This window comes from Aptenodytes forsteri, unplaced genomic scaffold, assembly GCF_000699145.1.
Source record: "Aptenodytes forsteri isolate BGI_AS27 unplaced genomic scaffold, ASM69914v1 Scaffold387, whole genome shotgun sequence".
Taxonomy (NCBI): Eukaryota; Metazoa; Chordata; class Aves; order Sphenisciformes; family Spheniscidae; genus Aptenodytes; species Aptenodytes forsteri.
Genome location: NW_008795368.1, coordinates 121,871 through 146,176, shown reverse-complemented (window position 1 = coordinate 146,176; position 24,306 = coordinate 121,871). Strand labels below are relative to the sequence as shown.

The 24,306-nt window shown below is 37.0% G+C and overlaps 1 protein-coding gene across 1 annotated transcript in view; it reads left to right on the top strand.

The window, feature by feature from the left end:
• Positions 1-24,306, top strand: part of COL4A3BP (collagen type IV alpha 3 binding protein) — a 94,446-nt gene that overhangs the window by 59,160 nt on the left and 10,980 nt on the right. The window contains exons 4-12 of the mRNA XM_009280307.1: positions 2,202-2,309; positions 3,583-3,721; positions 4,700-4,783; positions 10,421-10,578; positions 16,214-16,306; positions 17,748-17,834; positions 18,796-18,888; positions 19,464-19,541; positions 23,909-24,004. Coding sequence (XP_009278582.1) covers positions 2,202-2,309; positions 3,583-3,721; positions 4,700-4,783; positions 10,421-10,578; positions 16,214-16,306; positions 17,748-17,834; positions 18,796-18,888; positions 19,464-19,541; positions 23,909-24,004 — 936 coding nt within the window. The remainder of the gene's footprint in view (positions 1-2,201; positions 2,310-3,582; positions 3,722-4,699; positions 4,784-10,420; positions 10,579-16,213; positions 16,307-17,747; positions 17,835-18,795; positions 18,889-19,463; positions 19,542-23,908; positions 24,005-24,306) is intronic.

Here is a 24,306-nt window from a genome sequence, read left to right as displayed (position 1 = left end):
AAAAACCTAATCAAAGCTTCTTTATTTGATTTCTGTTATACTTAAAATTACAGCCCAGTGAATTAAGGTATAAACTTTGCACTGTATTGCATTGCAGTTCAAAATGTGGTCCAATATCCCAAATACATTACCAAAGCCAGGTATACTGCTTAACACTTGAACTGATACTCTAAAAAAGCCCCATGTATCCAATGTGAACGTTTTTAACATAAATTTAACATTTAAAAAAAGCCTATTCCGATAGATATTTTAAAGCCAAGCTTTAAAACAAATAGTAGGACTAATTCTTAAAAAATGGAGCTTTTAGCACTTTGGTTGCTACGCTTATGTAGCTATTTTTCTAGGGCTCTTGCTCAGTATAAAATAGCTTTAAATGCATGATTTATAGCAGAAATTACTAAATTATTAATACATCCTTATAGTATGACTTAATAAGGAAACTATGTCTTGTGTTCTATCATTTCACTCTAAGCTGTCATTAAACATAAACTTCTATTTCTGCTAGTTCAGATAAGTTGCAGTATTTCTAATTGTTTGCTAAATTAAGCAATTAACTTAAGATGTGCCTTATTAAATCTTTGGAATTTACAAGTGCCTTTTTTTTTATTTTAAGTTGGTGATCATTTAGCCTTCTTCCAAAAGGACACTTGGAGTACCTTTTTCTAACTACACTTGCATTTCTTGGTCATACTCATTTTTCAACTCTGCTTCTACTTTTGATACTCATCCTGTTTCTCTTCTGCTTCCTCAACACTTTCTTGTCTTCCACCTCATTCTTTAAATGGGCCAGACAGAAATTGACTCTTGACTCCTTCTTGCTTGGTTTCGCTGGATAATCTCATTAAGTCATGTTCATTCAGGAATTACGTTGACAGCTCTGGGACTCACATTTTTCTTTTCAGTCATACCTTCGTTTCTCTAAAACTGTTTCTCTGCCACTGCTCCTTTGTAACCCAAACATACATACTTTGTCCCGCACACTGCAGTATTGTCCAAATCCTTCTGTTTTAACTAACGCTTCAACTTTTCGTCCTTTCTCCTTGCTTTTAATACTCTTTAAGTTCATTTGCATCTTAATTTATCAGCACTCTCCTGCCTTCCCAAAGCCTGTGCAGTTTCCAGTTTTTCCATTAAAAAGTACAACAGCTAGAATTTCATCCCTGCTTCTTGTTTGTTCTATATCATTTGTTTTCTCCCCCCTTCTCTCTGCCCCATCTGAATTTCTATGCTACTGCAGATTTTATTTCTGTCAAAAGTCCTTCACAATGTTGTCACTATCTACTTGATCAAACACATCTATTAACAGTATTTCAAATATTACTCTGAACCATCTGTTTATTTCTTACATTCTCTTTCAGGGTTTTTCTTCTCCTTTGCCATGCACAGGCCATTTACATTAACGTTTAAGGAAATTTTTTTTTTCCAGTTCCTCAGTATCTGCTTCTGTTTGATTTGTGAGGAAATTTGTCAAACTTGATATTTTTAGATCTTTTTAATGTTACTTTAATCAAGGGGGGGGGTTTATTCTTCATTATTTAATTAGTTGCTATTATTGTCTTCTGCCTCTTGCTTTTAGTATCTCACCTTGTTTTATGTAGACTTTTGTTCTTTGTAAAAAAATAATTTTAGTCTAGTATAAAGAATTTTGCTAAAGAAGCCTGGAACAAGCAAAAAAAAAAGACTTGAGAGCAGCAATTGTCTGTTTTTTCTATGATGTCTATTTTGTTGCTTTTAAAAATAAAATGGCACACTATTTGAATGATTGGAAGGATTGACTGAGGCTGACTGTCTTCAAACTGAACCACGTTAGTCCCCTGATTAATTGTAGAGTACTATAGGTTTTTTAATGCTATGTGAAAATTGCTTGGTAGGGATTACATAAACAAAGATAATGGAACATTGTCCCCTTTTTGAACCCTTAAATATATGTTGCCTTGTTCTTTTGGGGGCACATAATAGGTTGTAGATAACTAATTTTTTACAGATCATTATGATAACAAAAAATAGATTCATAGTAACTTTACAGATGCTGCATCAATGTCTTAAATATGCAGGCACAATTTGAGTTGTTAAGCCCCTGCTGCTTCCTGGCAAGAAACAAATGGACTGGTTTCAGAGGAAATGACATTAATCTTGCTTTTATGATTTCTTTTTTATTAAAAGCCTCAGCACTCTAGTTTTGTGTGTGGTTTGTTTTTTAGACTGAATCTGGCTATGGATCAGAGTCAAGTTTACGACGCCATGGCTCCATGGTGTCTCTTGTTTCTGGAGCAAGTGGATACTCTGCAACATCCACCTCTTCGTTCAAGGTTAGTGAATAAATTTTTCTTAGTATTGGTGCGTAAATAACGCACAACTGGAAAAGAAATAACTTATTTGAAGATTAATTCACACAACTATAGAAAAAATACAAGATTTTTGGTTTACCGTAAGTGTTAGTAATTCATCATGTGATGATGAACAGATCATACAGGAAGCTGTCTTGTGCCTCTGTGCAGTTGTCCCTTTTAGACTGTGGTGTCATCTTCCAATGGCAAGAAAATCAAACCTGTGGGAGCATTTATTAACCTTTCCTAGTTTAGTCCTCAGAATATCAGGGCCTGTAAATGAAAAGGAATGCTGATTCTGTGACTTAATAAGTTTGATTAATATTGATTGACAAATGATGGCTTGCTTTATCTCATGAGCATAAATATTTAACATATGAACTTGGGTGGGCTGTACTTCTGGGAGAGCAGAAGAGGAGCAACACAAGAAAAGGCAGTAAAGATTGGAACAAAGATCTTAAACTAGAGCTGACTGTTTTCAGGCAAATAGGCATAAAGTTGGTAGCATGCAAGATCGCATTTTTAATAAGCTTTTGTTGGATGCCCTAAAGTATCAGATGCAGTCAAGAGGAAAAATTGAGACCAGTGGACAAAATGAGTAAGGAACATTTGTTACAGTTTCTTACATTCATGGAGTCATAGAATGGTTTGGGTTGGGAGGGACCTTAAAGATCATTTAGTTCCAACCCCCCTGCCATGGGCAGGGACACCTTCCACTAGACCAGGTTGCTCAAAGCCCCATCCAACCTGGCCTTGAACACTCCCAGGGATGGGGCATCCACAACTTCTCTGGGCAACCTGTTCCAGTGCCTCACCACCCTCATAGTGAAGAATTTCTTCCTTATATCTAATCTAAATCTACCCTCCTTCAGTTTAAAGCCATTACCCCTTGTCCTATCACTACATGCCTTTGTAAAAAGTCCCTCTCCAGCTTTCTTGTAAGCACCCTTCAGGTACTGGAAGGCTGCTATAAGGTCTCCCCAGAGTCTTCTCTTCTCCAGGCTGAACAACCCCAACCCTCTCAGCCTGTCTTCATAGGAGAGGTCCTCCAGCCCTCTGATCATCTTTGTGGCCCTCCTCTGGACTCACTCTTCTGACATTAACAGTATTTCATAGCTGCTGATATCTAAAATGTCCTCAGTGTACTTGAATTTGTTCTTCATAGCTGCAGAAATCCATGTCTTTTTTTATTTATGCATTGAACTATTGCTGAGTATGTAGAAGCATTTCAGGCTTTTTTCTCTTGTATTTTCAGAAGGGCCATAGCTTACGTGAGAAGCTTGCAGAAATGGAAACCTTTAGAGACATCTTGTGTAGACAAGTTGATACTTTACAGAAATACTTTGATGCCTGTGCAGATGCAGTTTCCAAAGATGAACTCCAGAGGGATAAAGGTAAAACTGTAACTGAAAACTCTTATCTCCATAGAAGTTAGCTTTTTACACAGTAATAGTGTAACTTCAAATAGTTACTATAGCATTTGATGCCATATAAATAAAATATGTGTCTTAAATTTACTCTTTTTTGTAGGGATCAATTCATAGATATTTCTGCATAAAGAGTGTTAAGTATTTTCACTTCAGAAGTCGGGATTCCCATAAATATCTGCTTAACTTAATATTAACCTATAGCTGTCAGCTGTGCAAAAGAAACGCTCTTTTAAGCATTTGATGTTATAGAACAATAATTGTTTACTCCCATAAGATAAAATCAAGTTAGTTTGTTGCTATGTCTCTTAACTTTTATTTTGAAAAAGCAATAGGATAGTAGTTTTGATAAAAACAATACGTTCTTTAAAAAAGGCAAAGGTGCTGCCATAATGAATGCTTCTGAGATGTATTGGCTGGAACTAGAGCACTGGGTGCACACTTGAGGCCCTAGTAGACTCGGGGGTGGGTGTCTACGGATCTTTTAATTGCTCTTCTCAGAGCACAGCTTATGACATCCATGCACTCTCCTGAGCCATTTATATTCATCCCTGGGTTTGTTGTGGCAGCCTGAAACTTTTCATAGTAAGAAAACGGTAGGTAAGTACAATTCCACTTCTTTGCAAACTTTCTAATGTAGAAGAGTAGATAGTTGCTGAATCGTGGCTCCCTGCTTATCCAGTTGTAACACCAAAATAATGTTCTTACCATAGAATCGAGTGCTAAATTTCAACACTGAGCAAATGTTAGTCTCCTGATGGTTTCTGAAGTAATGTTGATAGTGGTCTCAGGTCAAAAAAAAAAAAAAAAAGAGGGGTTCATGACTTGTTATAGGAAAAAATCTTAAATGCTGTTTAGGCATGAAGATACTCTTAACTCTTCTTTGCACACGAAAGAATTGGAAAAGCTTTCTCACTCACATAACACACTCTCTCTCAAATGCAGTGGTAGAAGATGATGAAGATGATTTCCCTACAATGCGTTCTGATGGGGATTTTTTACATAACAGTAACAGCAGTAAGGAGAAACGTAAGTGTGTCCCAACCTTTTCACTGAAAATTCGTATGAATGGTATGATGATAAGCCTGATACAAGACAGGTATTTATGCTCTTTTCTAAGCAGAAAATGTCAAGAATAGTTATTTAAATGTATGTGACAGGAAGTTGTTAGGTTATTTATTAGCTGCTTTTCATGATTCTCTGAGTTATTCTTAATTCACACAAATATTAACGCAAGCTTGTCAAGCTGGAATTTCCTATTCTGTGTCCAAAGCCATTTTCACTACAAAATTCTGTTGAAACAGCTGCATCATTCAGATATTGGGAACTGAGATTTATAACAGGTAATTACAGTTTTTCTTGCAAATGTTACCTGCTTTAGGAGTGTGGTGGAGCACAATGCTTTTCCAGTTAGGTATGTCCCAGTATGGTTTTTCCAGGTTCTATGGCTACGTAATGGTTAAGTCAACATTGTTACTGATTCTCACTCATCATAATTTTAGCACTTTCTTACTGTATTTTTCCATGGTTATGATGAACAGAATTCTGATTTTTATTTTTAAATGATCTAGTTATTGTACTCACTGCATCCATGCAGTAAACGTGAAGAACTCGTGCAAGTCTTGTTGTTCTAGAAATCTGATGCTTCTGGCCTGGCAGAAGTTCTGTATGCATTTAAAATCTATTTGCATTCTTCTTAGACTTTCTCTTGTTTTCTGACTGAAATAGTTTAGTGTTTACATTCTCTAGATGTTGACAATTCAGTTAGTCCTAAGGTATTTCTGAGACTTCGATTCACAAAACTTTGAAGTTGCACTACCTCCAGTTTCAAATCTGATGGAATCTCCTGAAGAAATACTCACCAAAAGTGTTTTTAGAAATGTAAACACTTTCATCAAGAACCTGGAAAATATATGGGCAAAATGAGCCTTTTCTGTGTGTTCTGTTTTCTTTTTAATTGGCTATTGTCCCCATGTGTTACATCTTTCCTTGCTGTATTTAAGTGCTCTTTCTAGAGTATGTTACAAGGAAAGAGGAAAGGAATTAGAAGGAGCTTTCGGCATACTTCCAGAATTCATCATATGAGTAGATTTTTTCAATTATATAAAGTGCTTGCTCTGCTGAGGATTAATCATAATGCTGATTTCAGAGGTTAAGTAGCATATAACTGAAGTTTTGAATAAATCTTTCTTGCCTCTTATCACCAAAGATAAGCAAGCTTGCAACTCTCACCTGTAAGCAAGTGTGCAGTTCCACTAACCCTATTGTGTATATAAAAGTGTACATTTTTTTGAGGACTGTTAAGTCAGAACAAATTTCAGAAAACTGAAAAAGCCTTCTTTAAAAAATGTTAAGTGAGAATTTAATTTTACTGCACGATTCATTTTGAAAGAGATATCTCTGTCAAACTTAATTTTTGTAGGATCATGTAGGAGTTTCAGCTTAATTTACCTTTAGAACATTTCTTCATATCTACGTTCTTCTGTTATATCTGCTATATATACACATACAATATGGGGAATGTCATTAGGAAAGTCTCTATTTTTAGTACATCTGGTCATCTTAAAATACTTAAATGCAAAGTAAGTCACTTCATTTTTTTCATCACCTGTTTAACAGGAATTTGAAGTGATATCCATATTCCTCTTGTAAAAAGTTCTGTATCGAGTCTTTGGGAACTTAACATGCTAAGAAATTGCTGTATATTATGGGTACCTGTATATAAACTCACTTACTATAGCTCACTACAGAGAATAATTTCTGCAACCCCTTACTTTTTGCAGAACTTCTAATTCCAGTTGTTATGATTCCCGATTCCATTAAATTTACTTTCTGTCAATTATTTCTATGAAAAGCTTTATCTTCATTTTAGGTTTTTTGTGCCTTGGTTTGATTTCTAAGGGCTAAATTCATTAAATATTTAGTAGCTGAGTGCTGCAAAGCTTGATTAGAAATGAAAAATTAGTCTCTGCCCTAAAGTGGAATCGTAAGTCGTAAGTGATGCAGTAGGGAATTAGGTGTCTCAGGTTGAGACAGCCATGCCCACATATTGGGCAGAAAACTACTCAGACTAACTGATAATGAAAGATTTATCCTCAGCTTCGCCCTTTTCTAAAGCTTTGCCTCAGAGCAGCTGTTAAGATTCTTTGGTTTCTCAAATTTCAGGTTCCCTTCTTGAAGTCTCTATCCAGTCCTGGAAGGACTGGAACAATCTTTTTAACTGTAGCTGAGAAGTGGTTGCCTGTTTGTTGGGGCTGTTCTGCAGTCAGTGCTCCAGGAAGTAAGAAGCATGTGTTCAACGTCTTATTTAGCCTGCTATGATAAGAAGGAGTGTTTGAGCCTACTGTTCAAACCACTAGTGCACCAATCTAATGCTCAAATAATTAGATTAAAGACTGACTTAAGGGACCATATTCACATTGTCTTTTGAAATTTGTTCCCTTCTGCACCTTTCCTGGGTGGGAGGAGAAAGTTAACACGACTGTAGAGATTTGTGTACTACTCTGAAGAAGACGTTTTGGATAGGGAAGCTTTTTCTTTTCTTTGCTCTCTAGGATCTTTGAGTGAAGAGCTAGGAAGAGTACTGTGAAGGTATTTAAATTTATTGGTCACTTTCCAATTAAAAAATCTGGTAACTGAAACAATGATCATTTGTATAAAACACAAAGGGAGCATCTGGCTGATGCATATTTATCCATTGGGATTTTATATTCTAAGAATGTAGAATCTTGGTTAGCAAGTGTTCCCATCCATCCACTTAGGAAAATGAGTGTATTTGGATTTAAATTACATAAGAATAGGAAGAGCAGGCAAAACCCACTTTGAAGACAGAAGGTGTTTTTGTACTGGAACTATAAAGATGGAAATGGTACAGAGGCTGAAGGAGAGAAATTTGATGTAAAACAGTGGATTTTTGCTGGATTTTTGTGCTTGAATGGAGGAAGAATATTCACCAACATACTGCTGAAATAATGGGGTTGTTCTTAGAGGAAAACTAATCATACTGATCCTGCTGCTATCTACAGAAGATCAACAACAGTAGGCATGAATAAACGGGTCATGCAACCAAATGTTTCTTTTTCACTTAGAATTAGTTTAGTGACATAAGATACAAAGGTGGCATAAAATGGAAAAGATAAAGGAACTTCTTTCTACTTACTGTCTTTAAAATAATTTTCTGTTTCACTGGAAAACAGATTTGATCAAACAGGTGATGTTTGGGACATCTGGGAAACTGTTACAAGCAGAATCTTAGGAACAAGAAGGGAAAACTGACCTTTCCTAACAGACATAGAGGTGTAGGAGAGAAGGGCTAAAAAGCTATTGAAGGCTAAAGCATGGTATGAAGAATCCTTTATATGAAAAGCAAGAGAAAACAAATCAGGAATAAAGCAAAATGCTTAAGAGACAGGATAATTAAAAAGGAACTACTTGGAAGATGTTGAAGTTAAAGTAGGAGAAAAATCATCCTGCTGCTTTTTTCAGTTGGCTGCATGCAGTTTGATCACCAACCTGGAAGAGCAGTTGCAATGGTAAGAACACTTTCCTGTTAGCCTTTGCTTTGAACCATATTGATCTCCTGATGCCAGGTATCATTTTGAAACACAGTCTTGTAGCTGACATGAAAAAAAGCATAAAAAAGGAATAGGAAAGATATTTGGGCTCTCCAAATAGAAAATCTCCTGACAAATACTTCTAATGTGCTGAAGCTCAACTGTTAGTGAGATGGGGCTTGAGGTCATCTTCTGAAATGTTCTGGGAAGACAAATGTCTCCTGTGATTAGGAATGAACCAAAATACTCCCATCCATTGTAAGGAACCTCTTGAGTGACCATCTCTTCAAAGAAGCAGGTTTTGCATCTTTCTGCAACAAGTTCAGTTTTGCCAGAATTATAACGGCTGAAAGGAACTATGGACACTGACTTTAAAACTGCAAGCTCTGCATGTATCACTGCTACTTTGAGATTAGTCATTAAGAAATGACTTAGACTATATGATGACTGAAACTGTATGGAAGTATTAATGAGCTGTATGTAGCTGAGACTTAAAGATATCCAGGAACAAAAGCTGGCTTTTTTCCAGGGAATGAGGCTGTGTTGCTGTATCTCCCTTATAATCTACCATAGAGATTTCTGAAATTCTTTCATACTGTTGCAGCCAGTGGTAGTTTCTTTAGCATGTTGCATAATTGAGAGAAAAATCACATCTATAAGCATTATAGCTGTGCTGGTAAGCCTGCACATGAACACGAACAGTCTACACCAACATGACAAATTATTAGTATAAGCTGTGTTTTTCAGTCATGAAGTGTTATGGGTGAAGCTCTTGTGTAATTTTCATTATTCTCAGTGAATCCGCTGCATCGCCTCCTTGCCAGCTTACACCACTTTCAGTCTCAGCCTCCTCCATGTTCCCTCTGCAGCTGTTAGGGGGAGGGAGAGCTGCTCTCCTCATTATTGTTTCTGAAACAGATTTTTCTTTCTCTTTCCATTTTTCTCCAGCCCCTGTCATCTTTACCTTTTAGGGATTATTCTTGATTAACATGAAACAAAAAATAAGCTGTGTTCTACCATAGTATGTATGCTTATTGAGATATTTGAAGTAGTGTGTAGTCATCTGTTTGAAAAATAGTTTGATTCCTTCTGAAAGGAGGGTGTATAAAACCTCTAGAGACTTAAACAATTGCTTAAGACCATGTGACAACTGCTTTCTGTTCCTGAAGCGTAGATACTGTGCTCTACCATTAGGAAACAGCAATTGCATTTCTCTTCCCTACAAGAACTGAACTGTTTGAAAGCTCTACTTTGCCCTTGCAGACAGATACTGAATAAACTTACACAAAGGGGGGGGGGGTATGGTGGTGATATCCAGCTAGGTGATAAGTCATTAGCTTGCCCTATGGCATAGCAGGAGTTACTTTAACTTGCTGGGCTCAGTCACCTTCAACATGGGTGTTACTTCTGCTTTCTAATATTTTCTGACATTAATGTGTAGTGTTTGATTTGTTATTATGTCAACCTACATATGAGTTTGACATATAATAGGTACTTTTTTTGTCACACATTTTAAGTGACTTGTTTAAATAGCCTTAGCAACAGATGGCTTGGTTGACAGCATGAAGTAGTTGTTGGAACTGCAAAACCCACAGTACTTGGATAATTCAACACATGTGATACTTTTATCTTATATCATACCTTTTTACTTTGCGGTTTTTAAATCTATAATTACCTGCTTAAAGCAACCTTGAATGTTACGTTTTGGGTTTGATTGCATTTTGAAATTGTTCCGTTCTTAGTGCTGTATCAGATATGTTTTAAGGTTGCTCTGTGTTAATTAGGCCCCACTTCAAGCTGTCAACCTGCTATTGTTACAAAGTATTACCACTCCCTCCACCCACATGATTTGCAGAGTGCAGAGTAATAACAGCATTACAAGCAGAGTTGAAATACAGTATAGCAAGATGAAGCTGAAGGGATGTGTTCCTCCTTTGGAATCTCTTTCCTTATCCTGTGGATAGCTGAGAATTATTAGCACTTTCGATTTTTATTTTTAAATTAACTTTCTAGGCAGTCTGTTTTCATCAAACAGTTGTAATATAACCATACATGTGAAATACTTGTTTGAGTTAAAGGCAGCTATCAGTGAATGATTCATGTTTGTTTTTAGTGTTTCCGCATGTGACACCCAAAGGAATTAATGGCATAGACTTTAAAGGAGAAGCTATAACTTTCAAGGCAACTACTGCTGGAATCCTTGCTACACTCTCTCATTGTATTGAACTTATGGTAAAACGTGAAGAAAGCTGGCAAAAAAGGCTAGATAAGGTAAGATCATCTTACTTTTGTTGAAAAAAAAAGTTTCTTTAGCTTGAAATTGAAATTTTAAATGAGATGTTGTTAACTTTTTTATTCCAGGTGTTGCTTTTTTTTTATGTACAGCATTGATTAATTTTAGGTGCTTTCAGTATTACTCCTATAAAATGTTAAAGCCTCATCCTGACTGGTGATATAGTAGCAATATCCATCATAGTCTCTTTTCCTAGCCCTTGTTCAGATAGTATTCCTCTATTTTTTTGTATCTACAGAGAACCTGGCAGTATTCTGTAGTAATAAGTGTATTGCTTGCAGCCTTCTAAAAAGAGACCTAATTATCCACGCTTGCAAAATGATGTGCAAATCTCTGAAATGTTTTAATTGTGATAAGAGATGGTGACAATACCGAAAACAACCAGTTCTAACTTTAAATGTCTCTTTAAGATACAATTATTTCACTTTCCTTTAGGAGATTGAAGAGATTGTCGTGTTTTATACTAATTGGTTAAATGTTTTAGGTGCGTTGTATTAAATATCTGTTATTCTAATGGCAGCGATAGTTCATGCTAAGCCTGCTCAACCACTATAGCAACTCGAAAGGAGCAGTGTCTTCTCTCATGAGATGTGCTGGAGGCATGGCTAGGTTGTACTTCAGGCTTTGATTTCTAGAATCCTGCCATCACTGGCTGGTGTCCTGTGCAGTCCTCTAGCTGTTGTTGTCTCTTGATTTTCATTTAATGTGTTTCCTTGTGGTGTATATCACACTTCAAATCTTACTCCATATGTTTTAGTGGTACACGATTCAAAGAATGAACGCATTTGGACAAAATACATCCATGTTTGAATCCTTGCCCCTGTCTCCTGGGTCGTCTTTGTCTGTCCTGGCCCTGTCTAACTGTATTGTGACTTCTGTCAACACTTAATTTGTTACTGCTTCATCTAAGTAGTTGGAGGAATTACAGTAGAGCCAAGACTTGAAGCTTGTTCATAGAATCATAGGGTAATTTAGGTTGGACTAGAGACCTCAAGAGGTCTCTCTCTCCAACCTCCTGCTTAAAGGACGGACAGTTTGAGATCAGACCAGGTTGTTCAGGGCTTTATCATGTCTGGTTTCAAGTCTCCAAGGCTGGAGACTGCACAGCTTTTCTGGGCAGCCTGTTCTGCTGCTCAACTGTTGTTACTATTCCAGGATCTGCCTATTGTTTTTCATCCTTCTACTATAGACTGCTGTGAAGAGTCTAGCTCAGTTTCTTTATGACTTTCTTGGAGGTATTGGAAGGCTACTATTAGGTCCCACCACAAAAGCTGCCTGTTCTCCAGGCTGAGCAAACACAGTTCACTCTTGTTGATCAGACTTTGCTTAAAGCATGGATGAAGCGAACTTTTCTTGTCCCTAGGTTAGTATATGTTAATACAGAATAATATGTTAATATAGCATTTGAATTTGTTCAGATTAGTTATTGGTCACTTTTTTCCTTCCTGTGTGGACTAACTTTAAAGCACTTGTTTTTAGCTGCCAGTGGTTAACAAATTCAAACCTAAATTTCACTTTGAGTCTCATGTGACTGATGCCTCACACAGCATGAGTAAATACATTTTAAAGGGGGTCACAAGCTTATTTGGACTTGTTTTTCCAGAAATTAAAATAGCAAAAGTTTCTAAAAACTTGGAGGTTTTAAGTTGCTTTGCTTTGGTAGACTTGCATCTTTTTTTAAAGTCACATTTGCCAATGAAATTTTCTGGGGTTTACAGCACACTCATGGTAAAGTAATTCTAATACAAAATAATTACTTTTTATTTGTATTCCTCTAATTGCTAGCCTTTTCGAAGAGGAGATTTTTATTTAATTAAATAATATAGAATTGTGGTGGGCTAGCCTTGGCTAATAGCCAAATGTCCACCCAGCTGCTTACCACCCATCCACCCAGGACTAGGGGGAAAAACAGGATGAGAAGGCTCAGGGGTCAAGAGAAAGACAGGGAGATTGCTTGTTCTTGTCATGACAGAACGTTCTTGACTTGGGGAAAATCAACTTGTTGCTGGTATAAAGTAGATCCAGTTAATGGGAAACAAAAAGACAAACACTAGAGCTTTCTTCCCCCATTTCCCAAGCTCAACTTCACTCCTTCACTGCAGGCCCCTCAACCTGCTGCTTGCTAGCCCCAAGCAGCGTGAGGTGACGAATGGAGGGTTGCAGACAGTCCAAAACTCTTAATCTCTGCCACTCCTTCCTCCTCACACTTTTTCCCTGCTCCAGCACAGGTCCTCTCCACGGGCGGCAGTCCTCTGGGAAAAATGTGCTGCAGTGTGGGTCCTCCACAGGGCATGATTCCTTCAGGAAATATCCCTCTGCTGTGGTGTGGGGTCCTCCATGGGCTGCAGCGTGGATATGTTCTCTGCCCTGGAGCAGCTGCTCCTCCTCTTCTGCCTTGGCATCTCCTCTGTTTCTCACTTTTTGTTCCCCCTTCCTCTTTCCCTGGGGTGTTTTTTGCTCTTAAATACATTTTCAGAGAGGTGCCACACACGTGGTGGGTGGGCTCAGCTGTGTCCTGCAGTGGGTCTGTTTTGGAGCTGGTTAGAACCACCTCTGTCTTACTTGGGGCAGTCCCTGGCCTCCTCCCACAGAGGCCACCCGTGCAGTCCCCCATGACCAGCCCCTTGATATCTACACCCTTAAAGACAGCAGTTGACTGTATTCAGACCTCTGCTAACACTATTCCACTTCAGTTGTAGAGCTGCTTTTGTTTTTCTTTTCTCTTGTTGTAGTGATTAAACATGGCTTTATAAGAGTATCTTCTGTAACTATGGGCCTGAGCAAAAAACATTGCTCTGTCATCTGATAAATAGATGTGGGAGGAGAATGGTGTTGATCTTTGTACTTCTGGTTTTCTTGGATAGATGTGTAAACTGCTCTGAAAAGGAAGTAAATATGAGATGATAAAGCTCAGAATACCTTCTCTAAGAGAAATTAGAGGGCAAAATTACATTAAATTAGGCAGCTGTTTGTGTTTATGTTCTAGCTGGAAGGGTTTTAGAGCTCTTAAAAGTCTGTCCGGTGCCTGTGAAAGAACATCTAGCAGAGTTGAAAGAGGCAGCATCAAGTTTGTCCTTCGTGTATCAGCAGTTTCATGCCGCTGGCTCTGCGCTGTGCAGGTTTGTCACAGGAAGAATAAGATCTCTGTCAGTGGCTAAAACCAATGAGTGTTTTACAAGTAGTATACGTGCCACTGTAATCCAGCTTACTCTCCTTTCCTCTCCAGCCTCCTCACTCTGCTAGTTTCAGAACTGCCTTTTACTTACCAGCCACACACAAAGGTGACTAGTAAGAGTCCTGCTACCTCACAGAATTATACAGCCTCCATCTTGTAGAGGGCTAGCTTAGCCTAAAGATGCAAGATAGATTTATGTCTGCTGAACTTGAAGCAAATATGTTTCAAAATTATAGCTGTTCTAAAAAATTTCTCATATTAAAAAAGCTCAAGTTCAGTAGAATTTGTTTGTTGAATCTGGAGGTGACTACAATTTTACTAGAGATGAGTACAGTGTTATGAAGTGAGTATCTTTCTCTATAACCCCCTTTTTATAAAATAAAAGAAAGGGTTTTAAGTTACATTCTGAAGGTTGGAAACTATTTCTAAACTTTCGAAAACAAGAAATTATTATAAAAACATCTTTTAATTTTTAAGGAGACTGCTAAAATAATGCACTTAAGGTTTGTAATTTTAGAATTCTATATTCAGTTTTCTTTCTGTTACCAAAACAGTCAGATGGCCAGAATAAAATTAATACAAAACCATGTAATGTTATCTAGAGGTAACTGTAGTTACAGCTTTGATTTCAACTTTTACTCTTAGCTGTTAAGATCTTGAGCTTGACTTTTTATTTTTTCAGTGCAGTATATTTTTCAGTATGAGCATCTTGAATGTATTTTAAAATAGACTTTTCTTAAAATGGATAAACAAGGAAAGGCTTTGATCTCTAGTATTTGGTCCATTGTTTTATTTGCAACAAAATCCTTGTGATGATGCTTCTCTTGTTGTCTTGAGTACAGCAACATTTTTCTGTTCTTGTTTCCTTTGGTCTTACTAATTGTTATTAACGAGCAAACTTATCTTCTGAACATTCAATTTTACCTTAAGATTAACATGTTTAGGTAGCTTATTCTGTTCATCTTTTACAACTGTAACTTAAATGTTTCATTAAATTTTACAGAGTTTTAATACACCAGTAATTTTTCTGCTGTGCAGTCAGTTTCCCAATTTCTGCCTTATTTACTTTTGTTGCCAAGAGAAGATGGCAGATTTGGAGTTGTCTTTTGACATGTGAATTATCACTAATTTGCAGATTGAAGTACAGAAAGTGTGGGGATTTGGGGCGAGCGGGAGGAGGAGTTGTGTTTTGGGTTTTTTTGTTTTTCATTCCAAGTGTTCTGCTAAAACTTCTATGCTTTCTCTCAATGACTTACACTCAAGTCATGCTTTATGCATCTTCAGGACTCTCCAGTTACTTTCAAAAAAGATAAATGTGCAAAATTTTGTGAAACTTACGTATTAGCAGTTATTGTCTCTTTGTGATAGTTTCAGAAGGGAAAAGCCTATGTTCACAGGTAAAGACAATACTGTCTTCATCTAAGTGCTGCTTTTTTTCCTAAGAATTTTCCTGAGGAAAACTATACTACTTTGTTTTACATCAAAACTGCTGTTTTGCTTTTCAAACTTTTCTTTAGAAACTGGAAAATGTATTCCAGAGTGAATGTTACCACCAAATTCCCAGTTGGTAAACTCAGCCTTTCAGTATTGCTTAAGGGTTTTCCACTTTAAAGTTCTTATCTTTATCTTACCTTTAAAGTTCAAATTGGATTGCTGAATAATTACATCTGCAAGAAGATGTGTGTGGTGTAAAACTTAACTTACTTCCACCTGAAGTGATTCTGAAAGGGGACAGAGAAACATCTTGCATATTAAAGCTGAACTCTGCAAGAATTTCAGAAGTGTTCATAGCTTTTTCACTGAGAATATCTAGCAGTATGTAGAATTTGCAGAGGAAATATTAGACTTAATCTGATTCTGGCATTACTACTTTTTTATTCAAAATAGACAATGGTATGGACATCATCAGTGACTCTAGTACAGTCACACACCTATTACGGGAAAATGATGTTGAGTTGTTAGTCTCTGTATGAAGTTCACAAAATGAATCACGTTCATCCTATGCCAGGATGTGGCTGTGACTCATTAGTATCTCGTCACATTCAAGAAGTTAGCTTTTTACTAGTCTTACTTTTCACCTTTTGTCATCACTGCCCAAGCACCTGTGTCAAGGAGGTTTATATAAACAGTCAGATACAAAGTCTGACCCTCAATGAACCATGAATAGCTGTGCTTAAACTAGATACCAGTTTTTGCTTGCTGATCTAGTTTCTTCCACATGAATTAAAGAAGGTATCCTCAAGGTAGCTAGTTCCCCAAGCTTTGTATTATATGTGCATGTATATGGGCACATACAATGCATGCAAATAAATTCAGAAAATCAGCAGCTTTGCAATTGTTACTTGGAAAAAACTATACTGGTCATTCCATTTATTGGCATGTTGACTATTATCAGTCAGTTCATTCTCACTGCATCAAATGATCATGTAATTTTACAGGAGATAGAGAAAAGGAGAAGAATTGAAGAAGCATACAAAAATGCTGTGACAGAACTGAAGAAAAAGTCCCACTTTGGAGGGCCAGACTACGAGGTACAAATCCTGCTTTTGAAATTTTTAAAAACACTATTACTTTTAAAGATTGGTTTGTTTCTCAAAGGGGGGAAAGGGACGTGTAAATCGAGGTATTTGGTTTGTGCAAGTGTGTTCACGCCACTTCTGTTTTTCCACTTTGGAAGCTGAAACTGGATGAAGAATCTCAGTCCTTTGTTTTTTGAGAATGAAAGTCTATCTTCACCTCGGGCTTCCATGTTCTGCTTTTGTCAAAAGCATTTTGTTTGAAGATATTTCTGCTGATTTTTGATTATTTTTCTTGTACATTTGATACTGCTTATATGCAATAGTTTTGTACTTTCCCTTTCTAATGGTTCAGCTGTATAGATATGTAAACCCTGACTGCAGAGGCAGTCCTAGAATCTGAAGTTTAACTTGAATTGATTTTTAACTTGTCACTGCCACTTGAAATTTCGTGTTGACAAATTCAGTGATTTTAGGTTCCTTTCATCTGCTAAATTGCATATTTCAGCAGCTTCCTCCTCAGTGAGAAATTTAGTCAAATTCTAAGATGTTTAAACCACCTTCTGAAAAATAATGTAAGCTAATGCACCTATAATGCAGTTTGCATAATTTTTAAGAACTTGACCCTTTCATGTACATTAATCAAACACGTTTCTATTTACAAATCATAGCCTGAGAAATAGTACTAATGTGTTGAGATGTTTAAAAGATACTTGAGCTTAGGTTCTCTGTTGTGACTGAGGCATACACTGTAAAAGAAAGAGATGGATAGGAAGTTGGACTTTGTCTATCTGGTTATGAACCCAGCTGCTTCTCCCAGATATCCCTGTTGTAAAGTATTTTTTTGAAATTTGCTGGACCAGCTTGTTTTACAATACAGTAAAAGCAGTAAACCTAATTTTCTGAAATTACCATTTTACTTAGTAGACTCAAGTTTTTAATAGTTGACTCAACTTTACCTGCTGTTTACTGTTAAACTGTTCTTTCCAAGAATTTTCAATAGAGATCCCCAGAATTTTGTCTTCTCTTGTTATTTTTTGAGCACATACCTGAAATCCGCCCTAAGGCACTGGAATACTTGGAAGGAGTCTAACTACACAATTATGTTAATATGTGTACTTTACTGACACACTGGGAACATTTTTAAGAGAATATACATGTTAATTAAAACCTAAATCTGATGTCAAAGCGTATTGACACTGTTACTCAGTTTCCTGGTTTTTTCCTTCTTTATACAACTATTCCTAAATTGTAGTTAGAGGGAGTAACTTCCTTTAACAAGTTTTCAGAGGAATTGTAATCCTAAGAATATTGGTGAAAATATTTGAGGTCTATAGAAGAAATTTGCTTCCATCAGGTATATGCATAATATATAAATATGTATTTCTAATATTAAACTTAAGTGGAACTCTCGTGTCTCCAAGATTTTGAACTACTTTTATTTCTTATGCTCTAGGAGGGTCCTAATAGTCTGATTAATGAAGAAGAATTCTTTGATGCTGTTGAAGCTGCTCTTGATAGACAGGATAAAATGGAGGAACAGGTATTGATACTTGAAAAATGTCTTAGTGATGGGCACATCATGGGAGACTTCTGTGACGTAAACTCAGTCCTGGGGTACATCTCCTGAAGCTAAAGATATTTTATTCTGATACTGATAATGGGAATTCACTTAATATTTTTACAGTTAAAAACTGTTACTTAACAGTAATTTTGAGAAAGTGACTTCACAGCTTACTTACAAAAGGATAGTGTAAGTGTTAAGCTAATTGAATGTGTCTAGTTTCTAATTCCTAAATAAGCGTCCTGTATAAAACTTACCTGTATGTAACTGATGCCCTGTGCAAATAAGAATATCAAACGCTGCAGTTGTTTTCTCAAAACCTAATCATTGCTCTGAAGTTTCTTTTGACTCTAGCAGTATGTGAGATAGGAAAGACATAGTTCTAATGGTGTTTGTTTTTATTTAAGAATTCTGTAGGCTCTGGCTACTTCTCTGACTCATTTCTTGAATACACTTCAGTGACAAGGATCAGAAAGGGATAAGATGTATGTGAGGAAATACACAGAATATGAGAACGTATAGCAGTATATAAAATGAGAGGGAATAACAAAGTGGTGCATCCTTTGTCTTAAAAATGTTGAGGCTTATGAATACAGTGAATACAATGACTTGGTTAAGAATTAACTTTCTTTTTCATATAGTACCCAACAGAGTTTACCTATGTTGGGATCTTTTAGCAGAGAGTGACTGTTGTACTACTACATGGATCCTTAATGCTGCTGATCTGTTTTCCTTAACTCAGAAATACACTCTGAAGTATAGATGAATTCAGTCTTCAGGCCCATTCACTTACTGAGAATTCCAGCAGGATGACAGCTTCATGCCTGTCATGGACAGCATTGGTAGTTGTAGCCACTATGTAGATTGAGGATGACACACTCTGTTTCACAGTCTATCCAGTAGCAGCTGACTACTAATAATTAAACCTATTTTGTTGCAGTCCCAAAGTGAAAAGGTCAGATTACACTGGCCGACATCCTTACCTTCTGGAGATGCATATTCTGCTGTGGGAACTCATCGATTTGTCCAAAAGGTAAGATACTTCTCATGATCTCCTCTGAATAATGGGCTGACCTATGATATTTCTATATAATATTTTGTATGGGTAGGTGAGATTTTTTTAGGTGTTTCTAGTAACTTTCAATGGTTTACTCATTTTCAGATTAAGTAGCTGGAATTGGAGAAGGACTGTTTTCTGTCTTGGCTCAAAAAATACTGATTTGAGTATCTATTTAGAATATTCTTGACTTGTATCAAGCTTGTCAGTTAGATAATAAAGGAAAAATCCCAACTTGCTAACCTCAGTGTTTTTAAGATACCTTCACCAAAATTCATTTAATTGATTTTATTAAAAAAAAAAAAAGTCTTTTGTATCAGGATCAGTTGACCTTTTTTTTGGTGTTACTGGAAACACTATGCTCCTCTCAGGGCTACAGTGGGAGCATAATACATAATAGGTGCATGAAATCAGCATTCGCTGCTGTGCTTGCTGCTTATGGTGCTTTTGTTTTCCTTTTCTTCATTATCTTGTGCTTGCAAGTTGGTACTGAATGCTCTGTTGTGCCTTTGTTCTGATTACTTGGTTTTTTCTTTGTCTGTCTCTGGTAGCCCTATAGTCGCTCTTCCTCCATGTCTTCCATTGATCTAGTCAGTGCCTCTGATGATGTTCACAGATTCAGCGCCCAGGTACTGTATTAATGTGTAGACTGGGGGTTGCATATCTTTGCTGTATTTCATCCTCTTCTCTAGAACCTGGGTTTTTTGTTACATAAATCACTGCTTGCTTTAAACTAGTACGTTGAGACAAAGGAGTTCTCTATTCCTGTACTAAATGGTTGTCTTTTTACATTCTGCTTGCATGCATATCACTTGTGCAGAGGCCCAAATCTTGTGAAAATGTTGGATTTAATTCAGTAGCTTAAATAAAAATGCCTACAACTTGAAAATTTTGCATTTCTGATTATAATAAAAGTAGAATAACACCTGTTTTGTGTGGGTTGGAGATGGTCTTTGCTTCAAATTGAATAGTTTTTCTTGCTTTTAAATCAAAGGTTTGATTTTTGTCTTTAACATTTGTTTGTAATGACATTAAGATACTAAATGTTAAGGTTCACTATTAACCATTTTTACCTCTACAACTAGTTTCATTACTGAAAGGTCATAAAGTATGTTGTTTACAAACAAGATTGGGGGTATGAGAAGTTTTACTGAAGAGTTTCAATATATTCATTTATCCTTCAGAAAATAAGTCTGACATCCTGAATATGTCAGTGTAGTCATAGTGACACATTCCAGTAATGTACAAAATTACTCTAGGTGCTTGCTCTGAAGATCATAGTTTAGAGTAGAATTAGGTATGTGAGTTTGTGTTTTCTCTTTAGTCTCAAAAAAAGGTGTTCAGACGTGGCATTCATGCCATTGGTTTCCTTCTGCTGTGGTCCATATGTGATTGTGAATATGGAGCTTCCTTCTGGGATCTGTTATTTTGGAGTTTTTTTGACATTATTAACTAACGCTGCAAACAACTTGTTTTTTCAAATAGAAGGAATGGATTTTCTTTTGATTGACAGAGCCTGGAATCGTACCACCTGCAGACCTTACTACCAGCTTTACAAGCAGGACCCTAACACTTAAGGGCTTGCTTATTGGACTGAAATCCCAATACTTGCCTTGACCTTTTGCAGTCAGTTAATTTCTGAAATTTGAACTTACCGCAAGGGAAAAAGTATGCAGATCATACTGCACAAAACTGATAGGCTCATCTACTGGTACTCCAGTAGTCACATTAGTTTTTCAAGTTTGTTTTTGTTTGGGAGGAAGGGGGAAATCAAGTAATAGAAAGCAAGTTTGATTCCAAAGATAGGAACTGGTTGACTGTCAGGCTATGGGTACATGGGCAGTTCAATATAAGGGAAACTCATAGCTGCTAAAATATGCGGGCCTCCTCATTTTCACCTTTTATGCCTGTGATAGTATTTGTGCATTTATATGATAAACCTGGGTATCAGAGCACTAGTGTGGCTGAAAAACTAACCATTTAAAAACAAATCTGAGGTTGACCAGTTCCTTATCACAACAATGCAAATTGAGTTAAGGATCAGGATCAAATGGACCGGAGTCAAGTTGTTGCTCTTTTCAGCTGCTGCATGGATTATACTATGTAGAAGTTACTACTGAGTGCCTTTGAATGCAGTTTCAAGTTAATGGACTTACTGCAGAAAGGATGATCTTCTTAACTTAGAGGAAACTACTCTCCCCACACACCCCACCCCCAAATATTTTCCCTAGAACAAATTTTTGCCAGGTCAACAAGTCAGTCTACCTGTTCTGGAGCTTCATTGCTACTGAACAAGCAGGTGAAAGACAACTGAGAGCATGAAAAGAAAAGCAGCACACCTTCTTTTTGTGGCAACCTGCTCTGGACCTTATTAATATGAAATTGGCCTCTGTCCTCAGGCTGAGGATTTGGCTTGTGGAAAGGCAAGCTAATATCTTGATTCTGAATAAATGTGGCTTGTTTCTAGACTTCATTCATACGAAGGGAATTTTGGTATTGGTAAAAGGTCAAGTAGAAACTTGCAGCCTTGTTTTTAAGATTGAGAAGTATAAACGTATTCTGATGGGAGCTGGTTCTTCAGTGTGCCTCTAGAAGGGCATTAGTTTGTCTCTGCCAGTTGAGTGGGAGGTTGTGGGCTTCAAACGCTGTAGATGTTTTGCAGATCACTTTCTTTAAAAGGACTGTCAGATTTGAAAATAGATTGAGCTGTTTGGAGAGCCTTTAAAGTGAAGAACTTCACAGTTAATGTTCAGGCCAAGGCGGCATGGCATACAGATTCCAAGTATTTTTGCAGACCATTCCTATAGCCTGCCAGAAACCCAGAGGTAATAGTGTGGCCTCCCCAGTGGGGAGGAAGCTGTGAATCTTGACTGTGAATCTGTGAATCTTGACTCTGTGCCTCTGAAACAGGTGCATTGACAGACAGCGTGGTGTGTAGTATGTACATAATGTACATACTACGTGTATGTATGTACATACATACGTGTGTGTATGTACATAATCTACAGTGTGTAGATTATGTACAGTTTGGACAGGTAGTATGCACAAGGCAGTTGTAGGTACTGTAATTCCTTGGTGAAGCAGAAGTAAGAAACTGTTTAGATTGCAGTCCTGCAGGAGTGGAAACCAGGACAGGATGCCTTCTTCTCTTCTTTCCTTGCTATTCCCCTCATCCCTCTGCATTTAGCATAAAGCAAAAAGTAGCAAAAGACAAAACAAACATATAAAACCTAGCTTTGTCCTTAATAGATTAGGAGCTAGGGCAGAAGAAACATAGGGACCTGAAGGTGTTGCAGGTAAATGTTGGGAGCATGGTGAGGATTCGTTTCCGAAAGGAGTGTGACCTAGAGTTAGTAAATTGAATATTTAAATAGCCCACATTCTTACCTGGTTTGAATTGTACTGTTGACATTTCACTGGAAAAAAAATAAATACGGAAGAATCTTTTGTAGGAAACCTGCTAGTAACTGGCAGGAAAAAGATGGCCTGTCTAACAGCAGAAACACAAATCTTTTGGGTGTTTTTAGTTCATTATAACTCAAAACCAAACCAAAACAAAAAAAAAAGAAAGCCCCCAAAACTGGACTGATAACTTTTGCTTCTGTAGAGAAGTCTATAGTTAAAATAAGATAAACTAGAATTTCCCTCCAATGGATTTTATTTTGATGTCGTACTTTGAGGATTTTGACTTGATTCAGTTATTTTTTCCTGGTCTTAAGTGTATTGCCCATGGAGTACATAGTACAAACAAAATTACTGCTTTAAATTAAAAGTAAATAACATCTTTCAATTCTATCTCATATCAGAAAAAGATCATTAAGTATTCTTTCATTTTGCTTTCTAGTTGTTGTACTACTTGCTCAAATATATGTTTTATATGTTATTTCAGATGCACACTAGGCTTCATATTTTTGTAAGTTGTGCAAAATCACTTACAGGTTCAGGCTATTAATCTTGTGATTGTGCACTTCTTAGACTAATCTTTGTGTTGGTCAGTCAACAAACTTTTGCTTGTAGTGCTTTTCCTTTTAAAAAAGAAAAGATATTTCTAGTAATTCAGGAAAATAGTGTCAATCGAATGGACTTACTTGCTGTGACAAGATTCAGTAGTCACCTACCTTTTGGGTGGAAAAAAGTTATTAAAGTGTTTCCAGTATCCACACAGCAGTGGATACCTTATATTTTTGCTTCTATTTTTATTTGGGGGAGAGTGGGATTTCGAAAGGGGTGGGGAACCAAAGAAAAAGAATAAGATTGTAGATGTACAATAAAAATCCATTTCCTGTCCCAGCACCCATTTTCATGCACATTATGTGGAATAAAAAAATGAGGTATTCATGTAGCTTGATAAAAATGTATCAAATATTTGGCCTTTAAGAAAAGCACACAACTGTCTAGCTAAATAATTTTTAACTTAGTATTTTATAATAGTAGAGTCTCTGTATCGTCATAATTTTTCTGAATGTAAGCATTTCTGTTCTTTTTTTCTAGCTGGCAACTGTGCAAAGATGCCGATGAAACAGAATAGGCATGCTTTGCACATGACTGTTTCCTTCACTGCTCTTCCAATATAACTTTTGATACGCATTCACTTTTTTAGAGCTTGTCTGTCTTCCTATCCCTCCACCTTTGTTCAGCTTTTTAAATGTTCTTCAGTGAATATCTTACAGTGCATTGTAATTCTATTTCGAGATACCTGAAGTAAGTTCCTATCTATTGAAATAAAACTGTCTTAGGTAGAAATAGTGAGTTCTGACAGTTCAGAGCTGCAAAGGAAGGATAGTAAGTACCCATAAAGAATGAAGTTGGAAGTTGAAGCAAGATTTTGGCTTTTGTTTCTGAAGGCCAGAAGTATCTGCTTGTTCTTAACCTGTTGTCCAAATTCAGCTCCTGCACAGGATTTGAAGTACTGACTTGTGGCTTCCAATACTGTATAGTCTCTGCCCAAGAAGATGGAAGGAACGAGTTAAATGTGTTGTTTTTTTTTCCTTTAAAGGTGGAAGAGATGGTACAAAATCATATGACATATTCCTTGCAAGATGTAGGAGGAGATGCCAATTGGCAGCTAGTGGTAGAAGAAGGAGAAATGAAGGTAAACGTTTGGGTTTTTGTTTAATTGATACAAGATAATATGCTGTGAAGACAGATACTTTCAGTCTGGTGGACTTGGCAGTGTTAGGTTTACTGTTGGACTTGATGATCTTAAGGGTCTTTTCCAACCTAAATGATAGGCTTGCCAATGTGACGCCCATCCACAAGAAGGGCCGGAAGGAGGATCCGGGGAACTACAGGCCTGTCAGCCTGACCTCGGTGCCAGGGAAGATTATGGAGCGGTTCATCTTGAGGGCGCTCACAAGGCATGAGCGGGACAACCAGGGGATCAGGCCTAGCCAG